This window comes from Oreochromis aureus, linkage group 7, assembly GCF_013358895.1.
Source record: "Oreochromis aureus strain Israel breed Guangdong linkage group 7, ZZ_aureus, whole genome shotgun sequence".
Classification (NCBI taxonomy): domain Eukaryota; kingdom Metazoa; phylum Chordata; class Actinopteri; order Cichliformes; family Cichlidae; genus Oreochromis; species Oreochromis aureus.
The window spans coordinates 11196353-11220984 of record NC_052948.1 but is presented as its reverse complement, the minus strand read 5'-3'; the positions used below and the strand labels follow the sequence as shown (position 1 = coordinate 11220984).

The 24632-nt window shown below is 41.7% G+C and overlaps 1 protein-coding gene across 2 annotated transcripts in view; it reads right to left on the bottom strand.

Moving 5' to 3' along the window:
* The window catches only part of mctp2a (multiple C2 domains, transmembrane 2a), a 34868-nt gene extending 14582 nt beyond the window's left edge, over positions 1-20286 (bottom strand). Inside the window, exons 1-17 of one of the 2 annotated variants that reach the window (XM_039615620.1) lie at positions 20173-20286; positions 16134-17121; positions 15210-15251; positions 15016-15124; positions 12838-12980; positions 12634-12710; positions 12423-12537; positions 12299-12322; positions 9771-9947; positions 8920-9050; positions 8618-8804; positions 8325-8418; positions 8084-8186; positions 7886-7988; positions 7695-7796; positions 7505-7579; positions 7107-7226 (exon numbers count right to left, since the gene is read on the bottom strand). In XM_039615620.1, the coding sequence (XP_039471554.1) occupies positions 7107-7226; positions 7505-7579; positions 7695-7796; positions 7886-7988; positions 8084-8186; positions 8325-8418; positions 8618-8804; positions 8920-9050; positions 9771-9947; positions 12299-12322; positions 12423-12537; positions 12634-12710; positions 12838-12980; positions 15016-15124; positions 15210-15251; positions 16134-17121; positions 20173-20225 (2643 nt within the window). In that variant the 5' untranslated portion in view covers positions 20226-20286. Of the gene's footprint in view, positions 1-7106; positions 7227-7504; positions 7580-7694; positions 7797-7885; positions 7989-8083; positions 8187-8324; positions 8419-8617; positions 8805-8919; positions 9051-9770; positions 9948-12298; positions 12323-12422; positions 12538-12633; positions 12711-12837; positions 12981-15015; positions 15125-15209; positions 15252-16133; positions 17122-17984; positions 18084-20172 lie in introns of those variants that run through there. The other variant, XM_031731227.2, reaches the window with a different exon arrangement.
* Positions 20287-24632: the final 4346 nt, after the last annotated feature.

Here is a 24632-nt window from a genome sequence, read left to right as displayed (position 1 = left end):
AAAATGTCTGTATGATTATGCACATGGTGCCTAGGGACAAAAAAAAGAATGAATTAATAAAACTATTAGCACACGGTGGAGTAGATGATGGAGATGCACTCTCCTTAGCCACCTGTAAGCGCTTGAAGAAGGGGGCAACCCTGGGCAGAGCAATTCTGCCAGGAGGGTTAAGAACAGCCTGACAGATTTGTTTTATAGTGCCATTAATATGATTCCACTAAATGCATTCTGCGCCTTCTCATGCAGATCCCCTGGCCAGCAGAATCCAGCACCTAATAATAAAGCACTCAGCGATTAAAAGTGTGAATAAAATAACTTAAAGCTGAGCAAGCACGGTAGCTTCCACCACCCACACTCTCCCTGGAGAGGGAGAAGGGACTGTAGCAAGAACAAAGGGACAAAGACACCTTCTATATAAGTTTCTATCACTCTGTAAATTGATTAACAGGGGGTGGCCCGATCTACCAACCTAAACCACTGACTGGCAGACACACTGCCAGACTACCAGGCTGCCAAATGCTCTCTTCATGCAGACAGACTATAAATATAGGCCTGATATCAGTATAAGATAAATAAAACTGTTGATAATCCAAATAAGTGTAATGTCACAGCACCCGGGCCTTAACAAAATCCTTATTGTTTCTGTTTAAAAAAATAAAAAATAAATAAAAGCTTCTTTTTTTTCCTCCCCTCGGTGTGGTACATTTCAAAAATACCCTTATTTTTAAACTATGCACCAAGCAAAAACACGAAAGATTTAATCTTGGCTCTATCTTCACTATTTCTCTTCAGTTGCACTCCACTTGGAAAGCTAAACAAAGCGAGAAGAGCGCCAGCCAGCATTATGAGGGTCAGTCATGGGGGCTGTGGACGGATGCCAGATTACGTGAACATACAGTGAAAGAGTTTAAGACGGACTATAGGCTGCAGGGTTTGTGTCTGAATGTGTGTGGTAGGCTCTATGTGTGTGTGTGTGTGTGTGTGGCAGAGAGACAGCAAAAAGGACATAATTCGTATATGTGATTAACGGCAAAATATGAACGCTACAAATAGTAAAATTATAAAATTAGGCCATGAAAAAAAAATCTTAGGAACTTTTACAAAACCTTGAATAGTTTTTATTGTGACAAAATTTTTCCTTTTATGGGTGAAATCAAGGGCAGTAAAATTAATCTGAAATACCTAAATTACAATACAAAAAACCCCAAACAAACAAAAATAAAAATTAATAATGAATGAAAGGCATAAGTAGCAACTCAGCCCATGCGAGTCCTTTTGTTTTGCTTTCTGCTGAGCTGAAACAGAGTCTGGATGAGAGGGCTTATGTGGGGGACAGGAGCGGCAGGCTTTAAAGTAGCTGTAAATGCAGAGCAATGAGACATGTAATTTGTGTTGAGCTCGGGCCAGTGTGGGGACAGGCTTTCAGGGGGTGTCGGAGGCAGAGGAAGCACAGATAAGATTTCTCTTCAGGGCAGGTAGAGTGTGTGGGCAGCCATAGTGCTCTGAGCTAACGCTGAATAAATATTTCACATACCCTCAGCTCAAGTCTTATCGACTGAGGGGAGGGAAAGAGAGAGAGACAGTGAGCGTAAAAGGGGCTACCTTTGAAACAAGGAGCGATACAGTGGGGAAAAAAAAATCATCTCCCTCTTGAGCAGAGTGAAATCATTTGTGGCAGTTGCAAAGTGTGACACAATTAGGAACAAAATTTTTAAATAAGGATATCACATTATTTTACATACCTAAAGAAACAAAACGGACTGTTTTTTGAATGTTATTTGAAATTAATATTCATTTTTCTTCAGGATAGGGTATAAACAGTACAAAGACACCAATTTTAATTATAAATGTCCAAGTAAATAAAAACAATTACATTTCTCAAAATGTAAGATCAAAACCTAAATATAGTGTTATATAGCGCAACTGACATCAAATCGGTGTGCACTACTTTTTCAAAGTCGGACCCAAATGATTAGCATTGAATGATAAGCCTGTAAGTCCGCCTGCACGGTACAACGCAATAGTGATAGCTCTTCATCAAAGCACTTATGAAGAGCAGCTGTGCAATGCGAGGCATTAGGATTTGCACACGGGGACATTTCTGGTCGTTGTCTCCCTGCCTGTCTGACACATGCCAGGGCCAGAGTAGCGCCAGTACAGGCTGGAGCGGGGCAGTCAGCGGGGGCCCCGTGGTGCCTGTCAGTGGTGGCTACACTGACCCCGCACTCCGGCACTGGCCACTAGTGTTTAATCCGTGTCGGGAGCGTTAACACTGAGCGACCTCCCGGGTGACAGATCTGCCATGCAACCCTTCTCCCCTGAGGAGGTGTGTGTGTGTGTGTGTGTGTGTGTGTGTGGTGGTGGTGGGGGGGTTGGGTGGCAGTGGCACAGACTCTTTCTCCCTGTCAGCTCAGCTCACGTCGGGGCCAAGACCAGCCCCGAAACAGCCACACACAGGGGTGGACAGGTCGCTACCTCAGCTGCACAGGGAGAGGTGTCCTCTGTGAGTGGGAAGGTGGTGATGATACGGCGCAGACAATGGGGTCAAATGCGGAGCATACTTCAACTAGGCTGAAAACATGCATAATATAAAACAACAAAGCGCAACAGATGCACTGACAAAATCTTGCCTTCTCATAAGTTCGTAACCACTCAGTAAAACTTTCAAGTGAATTCATGCTGTTTTCTAACTGTAAATTGTAATGATGGGCAGCGGTTTAAATTAATTCACGAGCACCCGCAACTTTGAATGTCCTAAAACATAAAACATTTCCAGCCCTAATGACGTGAACGTTAGCACAGAAAGCTTATTAATCCCACTAATAATGTGACATGTTCCAAGGTTACACACTGAATTCAGCTGGCCTCAAGAGCTGTCAGCAGAAACACAGCTATTTGAGGGCAGATAAATAATAATAGCGTGTTAAATCAGGAGGCACTGCTGAGCAGTTTGCAAGTAGTCACAGACTATCATTTAATAATTAATAGATCTCGGGCTAAAACACCATGAACACACACCGCCATCGCTGCCATCATTTTTTTTCTCCCTTCTAGACACATTCCCACTGCACAGCCTGTGAGAACTCCCACAGCCACGGAGATGGAGAGTGTAACCCTCATGAGACTGAAAAGAACCACTCCTTTAAGGCCTCCAACTTTTTCAAACAGAGAGAAAACAGATGTAAAGCAGAAACAAGGAGACAATTCACAGGCGCACGCGGACCTTTTGCTTTTCTCGCAAAAAGCCCAGGCACGCCGCAATGCAGTAAACCACAAAAGAGCACATCCAAGACTCACAGAGCATCTCATATTCAGGGACGGTGTTAACAAGAACAATTATGACAACTCTGATTGTGGCCTTCATCTTGGCCAGGCTGGTGTACTGGTTAATGGCTCTGACTGCTGTTGCTCTACACAGGTGGTCTCCTGAGACCTCTGGAGCCAGATCTGACCCCGTCCTGCCCTCATCTGGGACGACGATGATTCTATCAGCCCGCAAAAAAAAAAAAAAAAAGAGCGCCCGCTGCAGCTGCCAAGTGTGTTTACAGCTGCACCGCATCAAACATTCATCAAATGCCATCTTTACAGTGTGTGATGTGAGGCAATCAGCATTTCACAGGCCGTCAAATGATGTCTAAAGCAGTTGTTACCTGGCAATGTCGAAAAGAAAATGGTTCAAATACTCACGCAAGGTTTACAGGTTTCTTTCTAGTCTAAGTCCTGACAGATGAGGTGCCTCATATGTTAAAATATTAATTCTACTTAAATACTTAAAACGGTCTAATGACAGCAAAGCTCAAAATAAGCTTTCAAGTGTAAATGATTCCCCCCTCTTTTTTTTACCTTTCAACCATTTCATCTAAATCAAAATTGTTCTCAACTTTAAACTCCAGATTAATTTGGCTTGTTAATACACGCTCATTTCTTTCTTTCTTTTTCATCTTTTTCTTTTTTTTTTTCCTGGAAGAAACTTGTGTCTTTTGGTTTAATGCACAGAATGGAGGATTTCACTCCAAGTTGTTCCCACGAATGGCTCCTGTTGGGAAAAAGTTAGTGATCTGATCTCTCCAGCGCCTCCGCTGATGTTTCTAGCAGTGCTGTAGCTCCATCTACAGGTGGTATCCTTGCATGCAGCAAAGAACTCTGGGTGACCCCTCTGCAGTCGCTGCTGATGTATAGCACATTCATCTCGCTCAGTCTTAGTGAAAAGCACATCTAAAGGCAGTTATTTTATGAAGATTTTAGCTGTCAAATTTCCCTCTCTCTCAGAGAAAGGAACATGCTGTTGTCAAACTCTTTAAAAGCCCAGATCCTCAGCTCATTACTGTAGCATAAACAAGAAGAAGGGAGGAAAAAAAATCCAAATTTCATGTTTGTATTTCCACTTACTGATGAAAATGTTTATGAGGATTTGCCAAAACTTTGTTTAAATGCACGACAAAGATTTTGCCCCCCTTTTTCTTGTTTTTCTTTTTCTTTCTTAAATTGCATTACCTAATTAGAGAGACTATTTTAAAACTGCAACCCATTGGTGGAAAACTGAAGGTAACTTCAAAAAGTATGGACTCTGCTGATGAGTTTGCACAGTCAAAACAAGCGACCGCCCCGCGTTCACAAACTGTAACAACACTGCAAGTCTTTCCATTCCTTACGGAGTCTCCTCTCCCACAAAAACACTTGTTAGTCGCCCAGCCAAATAAGTCAATGTGCAGCTTTCTGATTGCTACCCACGGGGGAAATCAAATTGAGATATATAAATATATATGTACAACTCGCTTATTCAGTCTTTCGAACCAGACCACTGATCTCTCGTGCAAAATCTGAATACCTTGCACACCCTAAACCAACAACCTCTTCATAATGCAGTTATAAAATCTGCATAAACAGGGTAGCAGCGTAGACTACGTGCTGTGTAGAGGTCAGAAAATTGGCCTGTGGGACTGAGTGATATAATGGCTAAGTATTCCTGGTAAAGCACTACGTGAGCATCCCGCAGTCCCAGTAAAAACCACAGCTGTGGTAATGCATTACAGGATGTATATAGTGTAAAAGGGTAGGACTGGTCTGCCTGCATGATAAATAATGTATTGTAATGTATATTATAGCTAGACCCACCGCTGCAGTGTTTCCAACTGCTATACCCTGAGAAGCCCTGTGCTGCCTGCCACTGTGGAAAAGAGCAGACACTAGTGGTATAATTATGCACATCTGAGAGGCAAGCAGAGGCCATCTGTCAATGTCTGAATCAGTTACCTTATTACCACTGCCTAAAGATATAAAGATAGGAGTGGGAGCTGCTTTCATTAAAGCACATGGTGGCATGCTGCTTTAGACAGCTCCAAACAGTAACTTAATTGGAAACGATGACTTGGAGGAGGAGAAGTGACTGTACGGTGGGCGCCCTTGGAGTGGGCAGGGGCACGAGACGAGGATGGTGGCATGGCACCAGGCTTGTAATGACAGTCAGTCAAGACCTTGCGGTTGGCCTCGTTGACAGTGAGGCGGTAGCAGAAGGAGTTTTTTTCCTGTTGCAGTATTTACAGTATTGTGATTTGCATGTTTCATTGTGCCTGTTGAGACTATAATAAATCACTGAAAAGGGAAAAAAAAGAGCTTTTCACTCGCTGTACTCTCAGTCTGCTGATGAGTGGGTGATGAATAACAATGCCAGTTTCGCTCTCTTTGGGCAACTCTCGCCGTGCACCTTCGACACTTAGACTATTTGAAGCGCACCTCTTCACGGGCACAGGCGTACTCTGACTGGTGTGTTACTGTCTGCTTTTTGCACGCTGGTATCAGTGTCTGAAAACATACCAGTTGTTTCAAATAAAAGGATAAGAATTGCAAGAATTACCATTTTCACCGACAGCGAACAGATTATACACAGCTGACGATGGGGTGGGGGGGCTACGCTGCCGTAACAATGACAGTCACCATGAGAAAAGTGAGCGCGAGCCTCTTTCCTGAATTTTAAAATCTGCTGAACTCTTAAACAGCAGGTGGAGTAGAAGTGGAAATGAAAGATTAGAGTGTACCACCTCACACTCCCAGTGCCTGCGGAGGATCTAATTATAGGTGGAAGAAGATGGCCCCATCCCGCTGACCTGTCACCTGTCAGCCTGCCTATCCTCCTGCTCTCCTGCCCATATCCATGCCTGCCCGTCTGCCTCCAAGACTCTCGCTATCTCGCCCGCACTCTCGCTGAACTGTCTTCCTCTTTCTGTGCTCCAACTTTCTTTCCCAGATAGTAGCCTGCCTCCCACTCTCCTTATACAATTGGCTGCATTGTTCTCTGCCTTCCTGTCTGTGTGTCCGCTGTCTGCCTGTCTATGTGCCGTGCTGTTCTAAAGGCTGTGATACACTGAGCCTGGCCATTGCCTGCGGGGATTTGCACCTCAGGATCAGTGAGAAGGGCTTATAGAATACACCAGGTATGAATTGCATGTCATCCTGAGACAGAGCAGACAGAAGAAAGGCGGTGAAAGGAGAGTTCTTCACACACCCTGTCTGTGACCGCTTCCTCACCCTGACACAGCGCTGGCAGGGCTTTCATGGTAAGTGTGCACTCTTAATCATGACATTACATGTGCTGTACTGCAGGGGATTCACTGGGTGCTTTAAGATTATTTAAGCTTAGGACCTAAGATCACATACCCTCATTAAAAACAGCTAAACAGAGACATTTAAACAAGTTTCAAATCTCAGAGGCAGACTGTCACTACTCTACCCAAGGAAGCTGAGACTGTGATCCTCCTTACACCTCCCCTGGGTTAGGAGGCTTTGCTAAGAAGTCAGATGTACAAACGCCCAAACCCCACACCTTCAAATACACTCTAATGTCATCAGAAGTGAAGGAAAGCCAAGTGGGGTTTGATTTAAAGGATAAATCACATCCATCACATTGCACATGGGATAAAAACAGAAGGCAGCCATTGTTTTTCATGGGAAAAAGTCCAGCAGTGAGAGAAAATGGCTAAACCAAAGAATCTCTTCAACATCTAATTCACATAAAATGAAAGAGTTAAAACTGGGCTGCAGTGAAATGGGACAAAACTTGTTCGCCCCTAGGCTTAAAGAGAGTTCATTAACATGAGGCAATGACTTACCAGAAAGGCTATTAGACTCCGTTGCGTGCTCTCCCACTGAAAACAGCTTTTAATGTACTGTAACGTGGACAGAACTGCCGTGCTGATTTTGCGGACCCGATATATACTCTGGGCAAGAACCTAATGGGAAATAATTGGAAGAAAACACCAGTTAGTATCATTTTGATACTGGACAAAATGTTTATGACTTTGCAATGAGCTTGGATTGGCTTTACAATCCCTTATTTGCCACTATGAAGCCAAACCCAATAAAACTAATTAGGTTGAGTAGAACAATCTGAACTACGGCCTATGTGTAGATTTTTAGTGGCCACTTTATTAGTACATTGTGAGGAGGAGACCTTAGTGTAAGCTTTTAGTTCCTTCTGTAAAATCTTGCAAAAAACAACCAAAATCACCTTTTTGTTGAACTTGATGGTTTCCTCTGTTAATTTCGCCTCCTTGGGCTGAAAGGATTTGACACCAGCTCCCACCTGAGGCAAGCAAAGAAAACAAACGAATGCTGCAGTTCGTTAAGACTTTTCACAACATATAATACAGGCTATTATCAACATTAACAATTTTTGACAAAGTTGATTTGATCTTTACTTTGTTGTAGATAACCTCCAGCACCAGAGTGATGGTTCCTTTAGACGCACTTCCCAGTTTTTCTTTCTTCAGTAACAGAGTTATCTCCTGGCCATTCTTAACCTTTGGGAAATTCAAAATACATAACTATATATAAAAATAATTTGCTGCTTCTTTTTTTTAACAGATATTTACAAACTCAGCAGACTTACAGTAAGTAAAGGAATGGCCACCTTCCCCAAAAAGTTTGGGGCTTTGTCTCCATTTTCATCAAAGACAGTCAACTCGACCACATCGGTGATGTCCTTAATCGGGCTGCGAATGAGTAATTCAAATGTGATCAATATTAAAAATATATATCCAAAAATTTGCTACAGATTTGCTTTTTTTTCCCTACTTGTATTACTTACAATGTAAATGCTTTGTTCCACTCTGGATTTACATTCTTATAGACTGTGTGAGTTTGAAGTTTACAGTTCCCCAGCTCTATAACGCACAGGGCGTTGCTTTTCCCTGCAAAACAGCAACAATGCGATGTACCCACAATTTCATCGTACATGTACAATGGCAATAAAGGGCTATTCTATTCTTATCTAACGTAAAGAAATGAATCTGAAAATTAAAAAAAGATGATATGGAGTAGCTGAATACCATTAATGTCTGTAGCACCGAGATCATTTGCCTTGATTACGCCAACCTGAAGGATGCCAATATCTCTCATGCAGTTGTGCGAGTTTTTTAAGCTCTGGAAAGATGAAATTGAAAAATGTTAAACAAAGAAGGCATAATTATTCAGTGTAATACTGCTATACATATAACAGAATTATATTCTGCCATCTACATCCCAAACTTGAACTCATTACTGAACCAGTTGGTGTTAGTTCATGAATACTATTGTCCTTTTTTTCTTTTTAACATTATACAGGTAAAAAGGAAAAACATACAAATTTCTCCACCACTTCGTCTTTCTCATCGGGTTTTGACAAGGTAGCATTTTCAATGTCGGAGATGGAGACCCCCCAGACAGATCTCAGGGTGATCAGAAACACCACTCTGCCTTTTCCTGGGTTCAGCATATAGGAGTAGAATTGCCTCTCATTAACCGTAAGTCTCGACACGTCAACCTCAAGCCTGGCGCACAAAAAAAAAGGGAATCGCTCAATTGAAACAACTTGTAAGGAGTGTGAGTTCCTCGGGTGAGCAAGTGTGTGGGCAAATGTAACTTTACAAACCAGGGAATACTCACATCCCCCATGATTCTTCACTCTTCCTCCCTCTCTTTGAGCACATCTCCACCTGTAGAGGTTCCTGGTTATCTTCAAACTGATTGAAGTCAAACTGCTCTCTCCACTGGGGATTTGGCTGAATGCAAAGGTTCTAAGGGCAGAAAAGATGCGGCTTCAGCACATACAGTAACACAGAAACACACACACAGAAACACACACGAGAGCGCACAAACACTTTGACGCAATGTCAGGTTTAATGCATTATCAGACTGAGCAGCTCCTGCATGACAGCTGGATTAAGTCTTCACTCAGTCCTACCAGAAAGAGGCAGGAGAGGAGAAAGAGAGGTATGTCGCGCGTATGTGTATCTATTTGTGTGTGCTTGTATGTGTACACCTCAGTAGCCACTGTGGGATTGTAAACACTGACAGCTTCCAATTAGAATCAGCTTTGTTCAACAAACAAACAAGCAGAGAGGAAAGCAGAGAGGTTTACAAAGAAATGACACGACAACATGAGACAAGTGCACCATGGAATCATCAGGGGGGAGGCCAACAAGTACAGGTAGATGAACAGGGCATGCTGGGTATGCAAATGAAGGCAATGAAGCCCGGCACTCGCGAGCACAGTTAGAAGTGAGTGGCAGCCTTGCCCAGTCTAATGAGCTGCCTCTGCCATGGCCCAGTGAGCCAAGGTGGAGGTGAGTCAGTGGCAGGCGCCTGCTGGGAGAGAAAAGCGGGGAAGTAAGAGAGTAGGGCTAGGAAGAAAGTTAAAGTCTAAAGAGCAGACATTAAAAAGACAGAGGAGCACGAGTAAAGGGAGTGTAGGAGAATTGCAAAAAGAGAGCGACTTTTAATGAGACCAGTCCAACCTTGCTCTTGTACTTCTGATCACTGAGGCGAAAGCGGACGTAAATGTCACCCTGGCCACACTGCGGCATGTCCTGTCCCTCCACCAAGGTGATACAGAGCACCCCGGTCCACATCTGGTTCCTCAGCTGATTCTTCTGTGTTTCAGCCGAGCGCTGAGCCGGCGTGGCCTGGTTCTGCTGCAGGGCAAAGATGCACACAGATAGTTACATCTTTTTTTTTCTTTTCTTTTCTTTTTCTCAAACCAACATGCATGCAAGCTTTGTGAGATCGCTTCCCTTTTACCTGCTCCCGCCTCAGCCTGGCATCTCATCATGTTCGCAGAGTGCACAAAAGTAGGACAAAGGTTTACATTATACAGTGCATCTCTGTTGGTGCACATTAGCACATCTCTACTGACAGGCGAGCCACACCATGGCGGCTCCTGGAACGAGAGGAAGAGAGGGACGTCAGCGAGCAGCCAGATGTCCCTGGCTGTGACAGTCCCACTCATCACTGGCTCCCAGACTGAGTGTGGGGAGGCAGGACACTTGGCATACTGCACCAGAGACAGCAGGCAGCAGTGAGTAATGATGCAAACCACACAGCTCTCTCTCTCTCTCTCTCATCAGCAAATTATGCATACATGCAGCATGTATGGCCAGCGTCAGAGTTTTACTGCATGTTAGCAAATGTATCCACTTTGAATTCAGCCAGCAAAGTAACGAGTGTTTTTCTGCTCAGGTGAAGATATCAAACTGACCAGGGTACTGTGCTTTCAAGAAGACTTCAAGAGCAGCAAATAATCCACTTCTCCCGCCGTGTGTCACAGAGCAAGTGTGAGAGAGAAGAAGAGACCTTGATATGTTTCCATGTTAGAGTTCCCGTGAGGCTGTGCAGTGATAGGCCAGGGCTGTAAAAACAAACAGCACAGAGGTTGTGTAGGGCTGACTGTAATTAAAGCGAAGGAGCGTAATCTGCTCTCGCTTCTTTGATTGCCCGGCTCCTTCGGCTGCCCCGGCGACGGCGCTTCAAACAGCCCCACTGCAACTCCCCTGCCACTCCGGCCCCTCCTCAATAGCTACGGGGTCGCAACCCACATTGCCACCCAATCCGGAGGGGATCAAAGCACATCTCAGGGACCTGAATTAACATGGAATACCACAGGCACAGCCCTATAAATATCAGGCCCTTCAAAAGAAGAGGAACAGAGGGAGTGGAGGAGCGATATAAAACAGGCCTCAGCCAAGTCATCCCAAGTGTTTATCTTGGACACATTTCTATCTCAGCGGCCAATAAAACAATTCCACTTAACTGTAAGTGGCCCCTAAAGAGAATCTATTCCTGGTCTTAAAAGGGCTGTGCGATTGCTTCCATATGGTGGGACAGCATGGGGACAAGCATGATGAGCTCAGACCCAGGTCCATTTGGCTGGTGTCTCAGCACTGTCCATCCACAGCTGTGATATTACATCCTAACATCTGGGTTATTGCCCGTTATGCCTGGGAATTATCAGCCTTGCCGATCTTAGTCATCCCACACTGGCAACATGCCTCCAACAGCCAAGCCCCCCCCTCTCCCCTTCCCTTCCGCTTCTCCCATACGCCCCCTCCTGTTTGAAACACTGTCACACAGCAGACTTTTACTCAGGCACTTGCAATTCCCTGTCTCTGTCGTGGTAACACAGAGGGAGAAAACGATGTTCTGACGGAGGGGGAGTAGAGCTGCAAGAGCCGTGTATTCAGCACTTCCAGGATAGGTGTTAAATGCAATAAGATATTGTACGTTTGTCAAAAAAAAACATGAAATGGGGGGGTAAAAATGGCATTGTTACATTGTTAAATTAGCACCGCGATTTAGGCAGGAGAACAGCGCGCAGAGTCCCGCCACACATTTCTGTCTCCCTTTGAGTATATTTAACCATCTGTAGTGGATAACCTACAATGTGTATGAAAATGGCATTCATTCCTTTGTCATCTAATTTCAAATTGAGACTGCCTACTGGACCATCAAGAGACTGAACAGTGGCAGATGTAGTGACAGCATAGGTGTGAAAATAAACCCAATCGCTGCAGTGCGAGTCCCAAACAGCAACCCTCCTATTTCACTCTGAATCTAATTACTGCTTCAATATATTGAAAACCACTTGAGAAGAGACGGAACTTTGTTTACCACAAAACCAAATACTGCTCTATAATGCTCATCAAAAGGCTCTTTCATGACAGCATATTCAGCGAATATTATTACTTTGGTTTTGATCAGAATGTGATATTGTACCATACTTTCTTTACACAAAATGATTCCACTGACTGAATATAGTATGCATTGCTAAAAAGGTTAACTATAAACCAGAAAGGAAATAGGCTGTGCTGATAACAAGGTTACACACAAAAGCCTGAGTCCTGAACATATGCCTCGTTCTTTGTTGCACCATTGTGTAGTGAGCTACTGCCCCCTAGTGAGTTAGATTAGCCTAACCATAAGCGCTAATGAGGAAATTCAAAAATATGATGGCATTGAAAGCAAATGTGAAGATTTTAAAAATTCATACCTTATTCTTTTTGGGTCCAAATCTCTATAAAATTGAAAAGAATTACAATGAATGAGTGCATAATAGCAGGTAAGAATATAGATTTTCATCACACAAACACTTGTAATGTCTGAAATATTCCTACCGGGCCTTTTTTGATGGTGGCGTCTCTGAACATCAGGCAGACGTCAACAATAATGACTCCCATGTCATCTTCCTTGCTTTTTGGATCTTCGAGACGCAACTCCATTTCATTGGTTCTGTGAGGAGACAGGAAGGGCATGAAGATTAAACATGAGAAGACCCCTTGTGCATAAGCTAATCTCTAAAATGCAAAAAAGAAAAGTATTACTCACTTGTGCAGTTCAAGATCTCTCAGGGAAATAAAGCTGGAACCCATGAATTCATCAGAGGTCCGATTTTTATCGTAGACCTGCAACATTATTAGAGACATAGCATGTATTAAACATCTCATGGCCTTGCATTTAGACTGAAATTGTCCAGTCTGGCACAAGACCAGTGGTACTAGGAAAATGCAATAATATATAAGCAGCGCCTACCCGAACTTCTATGTTATGTTCTCTGTCTCGGAGAGGGTGGGAGAAGGACTCGTTCCAGCGAGGGTTCAGGTCTTTATAAACCACTTTGCTTTTATAGAACTGCTTTCCTTCAATTTTGAACTTCACATACGGATCACTGGTACCTAAATTAAACACAATACAGGGCAAATCAGCAAGATAGTGTCGTGTGACACAAGTGGGGGAGTGATCATACGTGTTAAATTATCAATCATCAAGCTGGTTCCATGACAGCATATAGAGGAAGTGGAAATACTAAATGGAAACTAAACGATGTTAGCAGCTTGTCGCTCTATTAGTGTACACTGTGCATGAAAACGCACATTCGTATACACTCCCTCCTCCCCCCCACATGCTGGTTGTGTGAGAGAGTGAAATATGTATGGAGGAGGTGCACCCCACACATGGCAAAAACAGAAGAATGTAGCTGTTTAATTGTCACAGGGTAGAAACACTCGCCAGCATGAGGCTACCAGAAACCAAAATCTAGAAGCAACCAGTGTTAATCCTCCAAGCTTGTTAAGAAAGTCTGTCTGTGAGTGGGGTGGGGGTATGGGACTTCTTTGTTTCTGCAATTGCATGCAGATTGGCCAAAAAAATGAAAGCCAGCCCCATGCCTTCATTTGTATAGGGGAATAAAGGGGTGCTTGAGAGAGCCTGCAGGGAGGCTTGAATCACATGACAAAGGCCCTGTGGGGATGGGCTGTCAGGCCTGTCAGCTCCCCACTCCAAATGAACATCTCGCAAAGGCAGGCAGGACCCACAGCAGCTCCACCCTGCCAGCCTGTGACAGGGAAACCTCCAGGCAGCTTGACAGGAGGAGAATGTGGCAGCTAGCAAGGAGAAAAGCTCTGGCATGACTGAGAATGGTGACGATGGAAATTAATAGGGGAAAAAAAAGGGAGAACAAAAACCAAGGAATGGGAGAAGGGGGGCTGGTGATGTGGGTCCTTTCAGAATATGTAATGACAATGTATGCCATTGGTGAGCTCTTGGCACTGTGTTGACTGTTGGGCAAACAGTGGAGAGATAGGGGGCGTGTGAGGATTGCATCATCACGGTGCCATCTTGTCAGGGGAAGTGAGGTCTCAACTAGCTTAGAAGTATGGCTGGGAGAGCCTTGTGCCACAAAACAGCGCCATTTCAAGAAGACAGGACCACCACCATATAGCTGTTAGGTGATGGGAGGCACAGCAAAGTTTATAATTGCTTAAAAGGAAACTGAATGAGATTAACATAGCTTTAAAATATTGAACTTTTACGAGGCCAATTTGAACAATTTTGTTCTAACCTCAAAATAAAAGCCAGAAATGTTGCTTTAATTCCTGATCAGTCTTCACAGTTTTCTCATAAGTTGTAATTCACCTTATGACCACGTGAGGGTGTAGCTTTCCCAAAGTAAATCCCGACCTAGGCCTCAGGGGAAAGAAAAATAATCTTTTCTCTCTCACAGATCAATCCCAGATAGGGGGAAAACAGTCATTTAAGCACATAAAGATTTAAAACCACCTTTCAAAATGTCTCATTGATTTTACACACGGATGTGACTGTTAATAAATTAAACTATCAAAGTAATTACAGTGATAGACAGCTTTGACTCTGGGAGGTAAGGGATAACTTTTCCACTTTAAAAATCTACAGGCAAACAGTCGTCACAATACCAGTAGTGCCATGCACAACTGCGTGTTCTTCATACTGTCAACCTTTTGTCATACTCGTTTGACTGCATACTTTTCTAATGTTTTTTTTCTTTGTCCGTTCACATGACATGTCTTTCTCACCTGTAAATAGGAGCTTTAACTGAACTGAAGTGACCTAACTGAAGGATATCTCACCTTCCATTCATTACACGATAACAACAAGATTGACAAAAACCTATATGGACTTCACGTGCCTGCAACATTTTATCAGATTCTCTCTAGGAGCCAACAAATAAAGAACAGCATTCTTTTACTGCATACAGGAAATGTGATCTATCTATGATCTAACTTTCTGATATATACTGATCCAGGCAAGAGTGTTTAAAAAACTGCTTTTACAAAAACAGGATTTGATGTTAGCTTATTGAAATGTCTAAGATCTAGGTGAGATCTTTTAATTTTACAGGTTGTTAAAGGTCAAGAGCTTATTTTATGGATCACATGCAGGTTTCTGACCTACCTGAGCGCTTGTGTCTGATGACCAGGTTTTTTCCCCGCTTTAGGTTGATGTTCAAGAGGTACCTCTGGAATCGGGCAGGTACTCGATCCTCACACCCCCCTTGAACATCCTGTGGAGAATCCCCGACATTTATATGCATTTGTCACACCAGATGATTAGCTTAATAAAATGGAGACAACTCAGTGAATACTCACAGGAGGATTTTCATCAAATAAGTCGGCTGATTCACTGGTTATCTGTGTATAAAAATAGAGTTTAAAAAAATGTTGTGACACTTAATAAAACATAAAACTGCGCAATCATTCGAGTCGAGGACAGCTGAGCCATCTAGGTTTGTGTAGCATTCGAAGGAAATCGTAAAAGTGTTACTATTATTTATTTAGTTGTTTGTTTGCATTATTACAAAAAAAAGTTGTCTATCCATATCATGCTAATGACCACATATTACATTGGGGAGAAAAAGCCAGTAGAAACTTTGTAAACGGTATCGTCTGAAGTGCAAAAGAAAGTGAAATTCTGCTTGACCTTTCTGGTTTTTTTTTTGGTTAGCACATTGTGTGACTAACTGGTAGCACAGGTTTTTATCTTTCTTTTTTAGAGTTTGTTTTCCTTTTTTTTTTTTTTTATCTAAGAGACATCTAGACAAAAGAGGATGCTTTCATTTCAACTACACCCAAGGACTTTAACTTAAACACCAACCAGCTTTTGACGGTTCATCAGTGGAGTGAATTGACTAAAAGCCGCAGAGATCGAATGTAATAAAACCACAACTCTGGGCTCAGGTTTAGAAAAATTATTTTAACTTCGTTCAAGACTTACTAGAAGTTATAGTAACTACAACTGTTGGCTTCATTTGAAAAGCCACACTATTTGAAAGTTAAATGAAGGCATGGAAATGTTCAAATAAATGTGTCCAGTGCTCGTGACATTAGTTATTGTGCTGTTACTTCACGTTACATTTGCTGCAACTACTTTTTTTCGTTTTTTTAAGGAACTCATTGGGACAGATGTTTCTCTTCCAGAGCCTCTAATTTCTGTGTCAGTTGTCAAAGTAAAAGGAAATCACTATGATCCTCTGACTATCTGTCTAACTATATAATAATAAAAATAATACGGACCTCTCCAGTATCATCGTCCTCATCCCTCTGGGTTTCCTCAAGAAGATTCTCGTCTAAGGAGAACTCTCTCATCAGCATGGGAGTAAAAGGTTCTTCCACGTCTGTCATCCAAGGCATGTTGACTTTCTCCTCACTGGGAGTGCCGCACGCCGAGTCCAGAGAGTTGCCATCTCCACTTTCCAAAGGTCTGCCCACAGAGTCTAACATCATCCTATCAGTATGAGCGTTTTGTCTGATTGCTGGTGGAGTCCCTTTTTCAGATGATGTCTTTTTCGGCTCAATTGGTAAGCTCTGTTTTTCTTTATAAAGGTTTTTTTGCTCCCCCAGTGACTGTGCTCTGGCCAGCGCTGCAGCAAGACTAGGCCCTTTTTCTGGGACTTCTTCACCAAGAATACTCCATCTCTCTGGAAGGTCTGGTCTTGGTATGGGATCTTGTCCACCGTTAGACATATCGCTTCCTGTAGGAACTTGTTCAAAAGGAAATTTTGATAAGGGCCCTTTGCCTTTTTTATCTATTTTAGCATATAAATCATCTAGAGCTGGGCTGGATTTGTTCTCTGAACCAGAATTAACCATTTCATTAATTTCCTCATAAAGGCCAGGGGTCTCTGGCGGTGCGCTTAATCTATTCAGAGCTGTATATGAGGGATCAGGCTGAAGAAATCTGGATCTGGTTTCTGGGATTGTATTACTTTGTTTGTCTGCAAACTCGTTCAATGAACTCGCAGCAGAATCAGTTTCACTCAGACCGGGAGAGACGCCAACGGCCATGGCATCAGCGGCAGAAGACAGCAAGGGATTCTCAGTAGAATATGCTTCACCTGGCACCATTGTTAGGTCGGGTACAGAGATACTTCGTCGATTGGCCAGATTCCTCCCCTGCTTGGCCAGTGGCTTCTTGGGGGACTTCTTAAAGTTGGGCAACTTGGGTTTCAGACGAAATCTGTCTGCTAAATTCTTTTTCTTGTTCTCCATCTTGACGGATACCCTTCAGATTAAAATAATCAACAACAGTGAAATTGAGTTAATATGCCGTGCATGTTTAGAGGTCTAATGCATTTGTATAGATGCTTCGTGGAGATTAGGTGATGTGAACATAATGGAGATGGTCAGTCAAAAAATCTTTCCTATAGAAGCACTTAAATGTGATATTACAGATCTTTAAACGTATTTATCTATTTTGCTGATGAGGTTTGGTTGCACTCATTCACTTAGAGGGAAGTGTAAAACAATGAAAAGTTGCTGTGTAACAGTACCCCCATACAGGCATGTTGGCTCAGTGAATGCTTCAATCAGTATGAAAATCTTAGAGATCACATGCCATGGCCTTCACAGGAATCAGATCCCAACTCTACTGAACAGCTACAGGAGGTTTTGGTTTCTAACATGATGACCAATCACTATCAACACAACAACAAATTATATTTTGGGAGAAAGGTTTTTCATCTCATCAGTTTTCCACAAACTAGTAGAATCAGTGCCAAGACACACTAAAGATAATGTGGCAGCCCAGCACCTTACTAAGACCCTTCACATTCCATTAATTTGTCACCTTTCTGGATCTTCCTAATGTAATGTAAGTAAGGGGGTAGGCAGTAGGTTGGCAGTAATATGGCAAAGAACTTTTCAACATACCCAAATCACATGAGGACAAACATTTAGTGTGATTTAGTGTGCCACGTTTCTGCCTTTTACTTTAATCCAACACACATACAAAAAACATATTACAACTGGAACGATCTTACCAATAATGTTGACTTCAAACATCTTACTGCATAAATCTGTGTTTAAAATAGCTTTACATAATGACACTGGATTTTCCAGTCTAGTTTAACAATGGAAGACACATACCTGTTCGGTTGACTTCTGCTGTGAAACCCAGCAAACCCACACAATGATTTAGTTCCCACTGAGAGCAGATGAAAATTTTCCAACAGACTGGTTAGCAATCCCAACTATGATCAGCAAGCGGAAATATTTAAGGCAACAGATCATGCAGGAACACAGACAAGTGATTGGTGGAGGAGTCGCAGTAGGTGAAACTAGCTGTACCAGTCAAACAAGGCGAGTTTCAATGACTATGCGAATGCCTTTCAACTGTTCAGTCCTACCCAAGTTGTCTGTGATAGATGGAGCCACATATAGTACAGTTTGACTCCACTTATGTGGGCTAAGAAAAAAAAAATCTGACAACAAATATGGAGTAAATTAAGACAATGTAGCGAGAGATTAAACCAACACCGCAGCGTTGAAACTATGAAACAGTTGCTCACGGCACAGCAGCCTGTTATGCCAGCCTGCTAGTGTTGATTTGTATATTTGACCGTTTATTTGCATTTGTGAGGCAATTTGTATGTTTTACGACTTGCATTCTCTCATATGGGTTCCATTATAGGCCCAAGTATTTGAAAATATACTTAATACCTTAATCCAGCCTAATTATACAATACAACTGTCTTTCCTATGTGTCCAAAACAGTCCCAAAAATGCTGCTGATGGATTCTGCAACATGACTGAGGCATATGAAATGTCAGGGAGGATCTGGCACTCGGTAGCTGCCTCACCATACCAAACTCCATTACTTTCGTACGCCCCCATATTTGTTTACAGTAGAACGTGGTTTAGCCTAAGCTAGTTAAAAAGGAGCATTTGTGTTTGCAAAGTATAAACTATAGCTTTCTGTCTACAGATAGAAGCTAATGCAACAGACACACTGGTGTTCCCTCTCTCTCTCTCCCTCTCTCTCCTTGTCTGAGCCTAACAGTTGAGACTATATGACAACAGATGTGTTTGAGTCTGGACTGTCTTGTTCAATATTTGCTGATGTCTTTAGGAGATCAGGCCCACATGAAAGACCCTCTACTTGGCTTCTAGTTGAAAGGCAGGGTTGGGCGTCAGAACAGGGCAAGCCCCTATGGCAGGTGGCCTGTCGCCCTCCTTCTCGCTCAACTCAAACAACCCAAAACCCTGCTTGGTTACTCTACCCATGCACAGTGGACATCTTCCAGCCTAAATCACAGCTGGTCTCCGGAAGGAGAGCCAAGAACATGCACTTGGGGACAAATCGACTGAGTTATGCACATGCAAGCCTACAAACTGAATACAGCATTAAAGAGTGAGCCTGTGGACTGAGTGACCTAAAACCTCTGTGTTTTATGTTCGATAAACGTAGTTTAACTTTTTCTTTGTATTTAACAGAAGCAATAATATATTAACATAATTTAGTTGAGTGTTAAGAGGAAATATAAGGTAAATTTTACTATGGTTCTACTATATAGACAACTACAGCTGTCGAGATCCATAGCATTAACTGTCAGTAAAACTGGGAGCAATGCATACAGTCTCCACAGTCGAAAATACCCAAGTAATGTTAATACCAAAGTAAAATTACAGTAGATGTACATACAGTAACTGACCGAGCTGCTAGTGGTTAGGCTAACTATTTGATTCTCACAATGGATTACAGTTGGCCCAGACAAGAGCAACTTGGATTACTTACAAGCTTTAAACTTTCTATGACGAGATAAACTCAAAATGTACAAAATACTATTAAGTTTGCACAACATGTTTAGGCAATGTCTCAGGAATTCCTTAACAGACCTGCATGGCAATCTTGCTCAGCTAGATACCAGGGAGGTTACGACTTATAGAGCTTCGTTTCACTAAAACACTAAAGCGGCCAGACACAGTGATGATCACTATGGCTGACTTGAAAAATTAGGAAGTCCATCACCTAAAAATAAATACATAAACGTAGCTATTTTCAAAAGCTGTTGTCCCAAAGACAGTGAATATTTGGCGGAAAGCACATTTTAGTTGACCTAAAAATTAAGATTTTTTAAACATAAGATTGCAGAGCTGAGTTAATGCATGAAATTAGGCCTGTTTGGTTGAAAATAAAGTGGTTGCACCTTTGGATTATTGCAACTGAGAGTGGATGGGGGGGAAAGGCAAGATGATTTGGCCATATTCCTGCGCGTGATTTCCTGAACAAGGTGTGCCAAGTTTCGAGAATGTGCCCAAAAAATTTTAATCTTACCTGATCCTGGTTATTTCCCTTTTAAGTCCAGCTTCTTGGGCATTTTCAGACATTGTCGTGCATCGGATTGCTCCCTGAACACTTCCACTGTGTGCGCATTACTGTTTCGCTGTAATAGTAAAAAAAAATTTCGAACTGACTACATTTTCTGTGCATGATTTCCTTGGGATGATAGCCATGTCTCCAGCTATGATTTACCAGTTTAGTTTTCAGTTGATTTCAATTTATCCATCCATTTTCTCAAGCGCTTATCTAACTCCAGGGGGCGCTGGACAGGCCGCAGGTCCAGCAATATATAATATATCAATATATATATCAAAACATATATCGATATCAGTGCTCACATCACAACACCAGTTCCCAAAAAGTCGCCAGAAGAAGCTTTTAAGAGCTGTTAAGTCAGAATAAAGCAGAATTTTATGTCCTATCCTAATAAAGGTGCAAAATAATATTTGCTTCAGGTTCTCCTGTGTAGGTCATCAGTTAAATCCTTATCATTAAACTAATATTGTCAGTTAATTTTTATTTTTATTGCTAAGTTACAGGTCGTCTTATGATGATGATCCATCCACTTTTTTAATAAAAAAAAAAAAGCAGTACAAAAACATGTTGAGATTCACAAATTTATTAGTTTTTACTTCACATTGGAATAAACTACATTTGTGTTTGTTTGTTTATTTATTTTTTAATGAATGCCTTTGACTAATTAAATAAGATTAGCATCTTAAACAGTCCAGGAATAAAGTGCTAAAAACTGCAATTCCTCTGGGTGCCACAAGGCATTTAAACTGGTACAAAAAAGAAAAGAGAAGATTTTGGACTCTACCCCTTCATAACAACTCTGAGTGCATTTTGCATAACTGAGTTAAGAGTGTGGCCATATTGATTGACAGGTGGCCTACCCTGTCTCATTAGGCCTCACCTCACTATGAAGTCCTTAAACTGGACTTCTTCACAGTGCATGTATGCGTGTGCGCGATTGTTGTAATCCATGCTGTTGTTATTTTGTGCATTATTTTAAAGGACTATCCGAGTAATGTTTTGACTGTGGCCGTGTGGTGCAGACAATCCTGTGCTTCACTTTTAATGATTGGAATTTGTATATCTGTTGAACACAGTTTATTAATGCAACTTGTTAACCAGTCTAGATAGTTTAGCTGATAAATGACCCCTCCACCCTCCAACACTAACACTAAGGATTAGGTGTGGATGCTGTCCAATGTTTATGGTCTCTATGAACATTGTATGACCATGTATTCATCAATTAATTTAACAAGTATGTGTGTTTTTCAGAATCCTTTCCTACATTTCCCTAATAATAGATCACCTAATTCTGCTTCCCATTCTAAAAAAAATGATATTATGGGATTGAATATTTAAATGCGTGAAGTATAACGGTATAATGCCTCAGATTTTCTGCAGGGGTTAGATTGTAGAGGAGTCTATGACCCACACCCCAAATACAGACACGTCCCACCCTTCCCACTCAAACCTTTAACTACACCCATGTTTACATGCACTTTTAGGAAGTGCAGCATTTTGTTGTTTCCCTCCCAGGTAATCCGAGTATCTGCTCATAGATTACCATGTAGTAACAGTTCTGTACATAAATGGGTGATGAGTCACTATCTACTCCAGATGTGCAAAAGCAGAGTTTTCTTGAGAAAGTCAACTTTAATTCAGAGAGAAGGTTTTGGGCTGCACATTTAAAACAAACAGTTACGAATGAGCCGTGCCATCACCGTGCGGACGAAAATCTATTCTATACTTCGAGCAGTAAATGCTCAGCCTAGCATGTATGATTCAGAATTATATTCTGATATATATTTGATGCACTAAACTGTTCCCAGTGCCCTTTGTCCACAGACACATCGCTTGGCATCCGTATTGGTTAAATTGGTATGGCCCAACAAACGTTATGCCTGCGACTAATCCAGACTCCATTCTACAGCAGTCTGAAGTCATGTCTCTACTCTACCCAGCATTTGGCAGCTATCAAAATAGTAAATGTTTCTCTGTGGAGCCCTTGGTCTCTGCAAGGTCTTACACCTGCTTTCCCAACCATCAGACTCCAGCTGCCTGATTAAGAAATCAAGGAATCACTAGAAGAATGTGTGCAAAAACCTCAAGATTCAAAGGGTAAAATCTGTCTTTCACTGATACAGGTAGTAACAACTACCCATTGTGTGTTTTTTCCCTACATTAATAATAGGACATCAGTCAGTGCCTGCGCAATAAAATGCTAATGTTAGAACTGCACAGCTGGGCAATGTTAACAACCTAATATGTAACACTGAGTGAACAGTTTGATAGTTTGCCATTGGGAAGTGACCATTCAGGCTATTTTACTTAATTGACAACACCTCCCTTTAAGTAATCCTTCAAACACACAAACTGTAAATTGCATTCAAAGTGTAAGTAAAAGTAAAGAAATAGCCCAAGCCCATAAATACATAGTTGTGACTACTGCTTTACCAGGGTTTGAGCTTACAATTTAAACATTGTAAGTGGTCAAACTGTAACTATTAAATCTATTGTAGCAGAGGTAATTATTTTCAAGCCTGTGCTGACCTGTGGCTCAGGAGGTAGAGCAGGTCATCCAGTAATCGAGGGGATTAAAAGATAACTGGTAGACTGGAAGGAGGTTCAATCCCTGGCTTCTCCAGTCTGGATGCCAAAGTTTCATGGACAAGAAACCGAGGCCTGTTGCTCTTGATGCGTTCATCTGAATTAATGTGTGAGAATGTTAGCTAGAAAGCACTTAGATGTAAAAGAAATGTAGAGAATGAATGTGTGTGAACGGGGTGTTGTTTAAGGTGCTCAAATAGTACAGTGCAATAGAAGAATCAGTTCATTTACAATTTGGCAATTAACAAGCAAGTACAGGTGGCAGATGAATATAGTAAAAATATACAAAATTGTCCTCTAGATTGGACTTCCCACTAACAAACACTTTGACTTGCCATGACTAGAAAGAAATAGGTGTATTAAAGATCTCTGCATTCCATTTATGGGAGGCCCTGCTATTGCGTATATTGCTGCAGGATCATGGTTTACTAGGACATTGAATGGAACTGAGTCATGGATCATTAATGTCATCAACTCCACCTGTGATTTTCCTGCTGTCAAAATATCTGCTGCTAGGAATGAAAGTCTATTGCAAAAACACTGCGTAGTCATGTGAAAAACAAACTCTTACTGCTTCCGTGGGAATTAAGAGGGTAAGTTTCAGCTGCTAGGTGAAACCAATAAACTTTATAAAAGCAGAGGTTTTGGTTTTCTGGTTTGAAGCATCCAGGTATGTGTTAACACAGTAGCACGGTCTTCCTTGGAACGGTCATCCCAGCAAATTCTCTCCCAAGTCAGACCATACAATATTCTGTGAAGTATAAAATAAAATACAAACCAAAACAGAGAACTACACCTCAGATTCTACAGGCCTCAGTTGCATGTTAAATATGAAAGTTCATGGCAGTAAGTTTTAGAAAAAGACTGAACAAATATGTGTTTGTTTGGAAGCACTTGAGAAACAATTTCTTTTGGACAGATGCAACCAAAGAAGAGCAGTTTTGCCGTGATGCACAGGAAACACAGCATAAACCAGATATCATCTATCAAGCACGGTAGTGGAGGTGTGATGATTCAGGCTTCTTTTGTACCCACGGGACCTGGGCACCTCGTAGTCACTGAGTTGAGCATGAACTCCTCTGCTAAAGTGGTAACGTGCTAACGTGGCCCAAAATTGCTGCAATTGGGCAACAATCACAGCACACCGGCTGTGATCGATAAAAGAATGACTAAAAAAGAATCAAGATGTTGCAATAGTCTGGTCAAAGTCCAAACCTCAACTTGATTGAAATGTTTAAGAGAGCTGTGCATAAATGAATGAGTGCAAACCTCAATCAACTGAAACTGAAATGTTGTAACAAAAAGTGGGAACTATTCCTCCACAACAATGTGAGAGACTGATAAAGTCACGCAGGAAGCAATTACTTCAACTTATTGCTGCGGGTGGCAAGCTGTTAAATCATGGGGTGTGTTTAGTATTCTACAGAAATTTCTGTGAAAACTTTCCTTTTTCACATGTGTGTTTGTCTATGTTCGTGTATTGCGTATCAAATTACCATTTCCTTGAAGTAAAAATGGGGAAGTGTCCACTGCGACTCAATAAAAAATAATAATATTAATACATTATTCCAGAAGAACCCAGAGAAACCTCTGTAGGTAAGGAAAAGCACTGAAAATGTCGAACTTATAACAATAATTCACTTTCCAAATTATATATCTATCCATCTATCTATCTATCTATCTATCTATCTATCTATCTATCTATCTATATATATATATATATATATATATATATATATATATATATATATATATATATATATATATATATATATATATGAACATTTTAAACGTTGACTTTTGGTGTGATCAGTGATTCAGTTTCCAAGTGG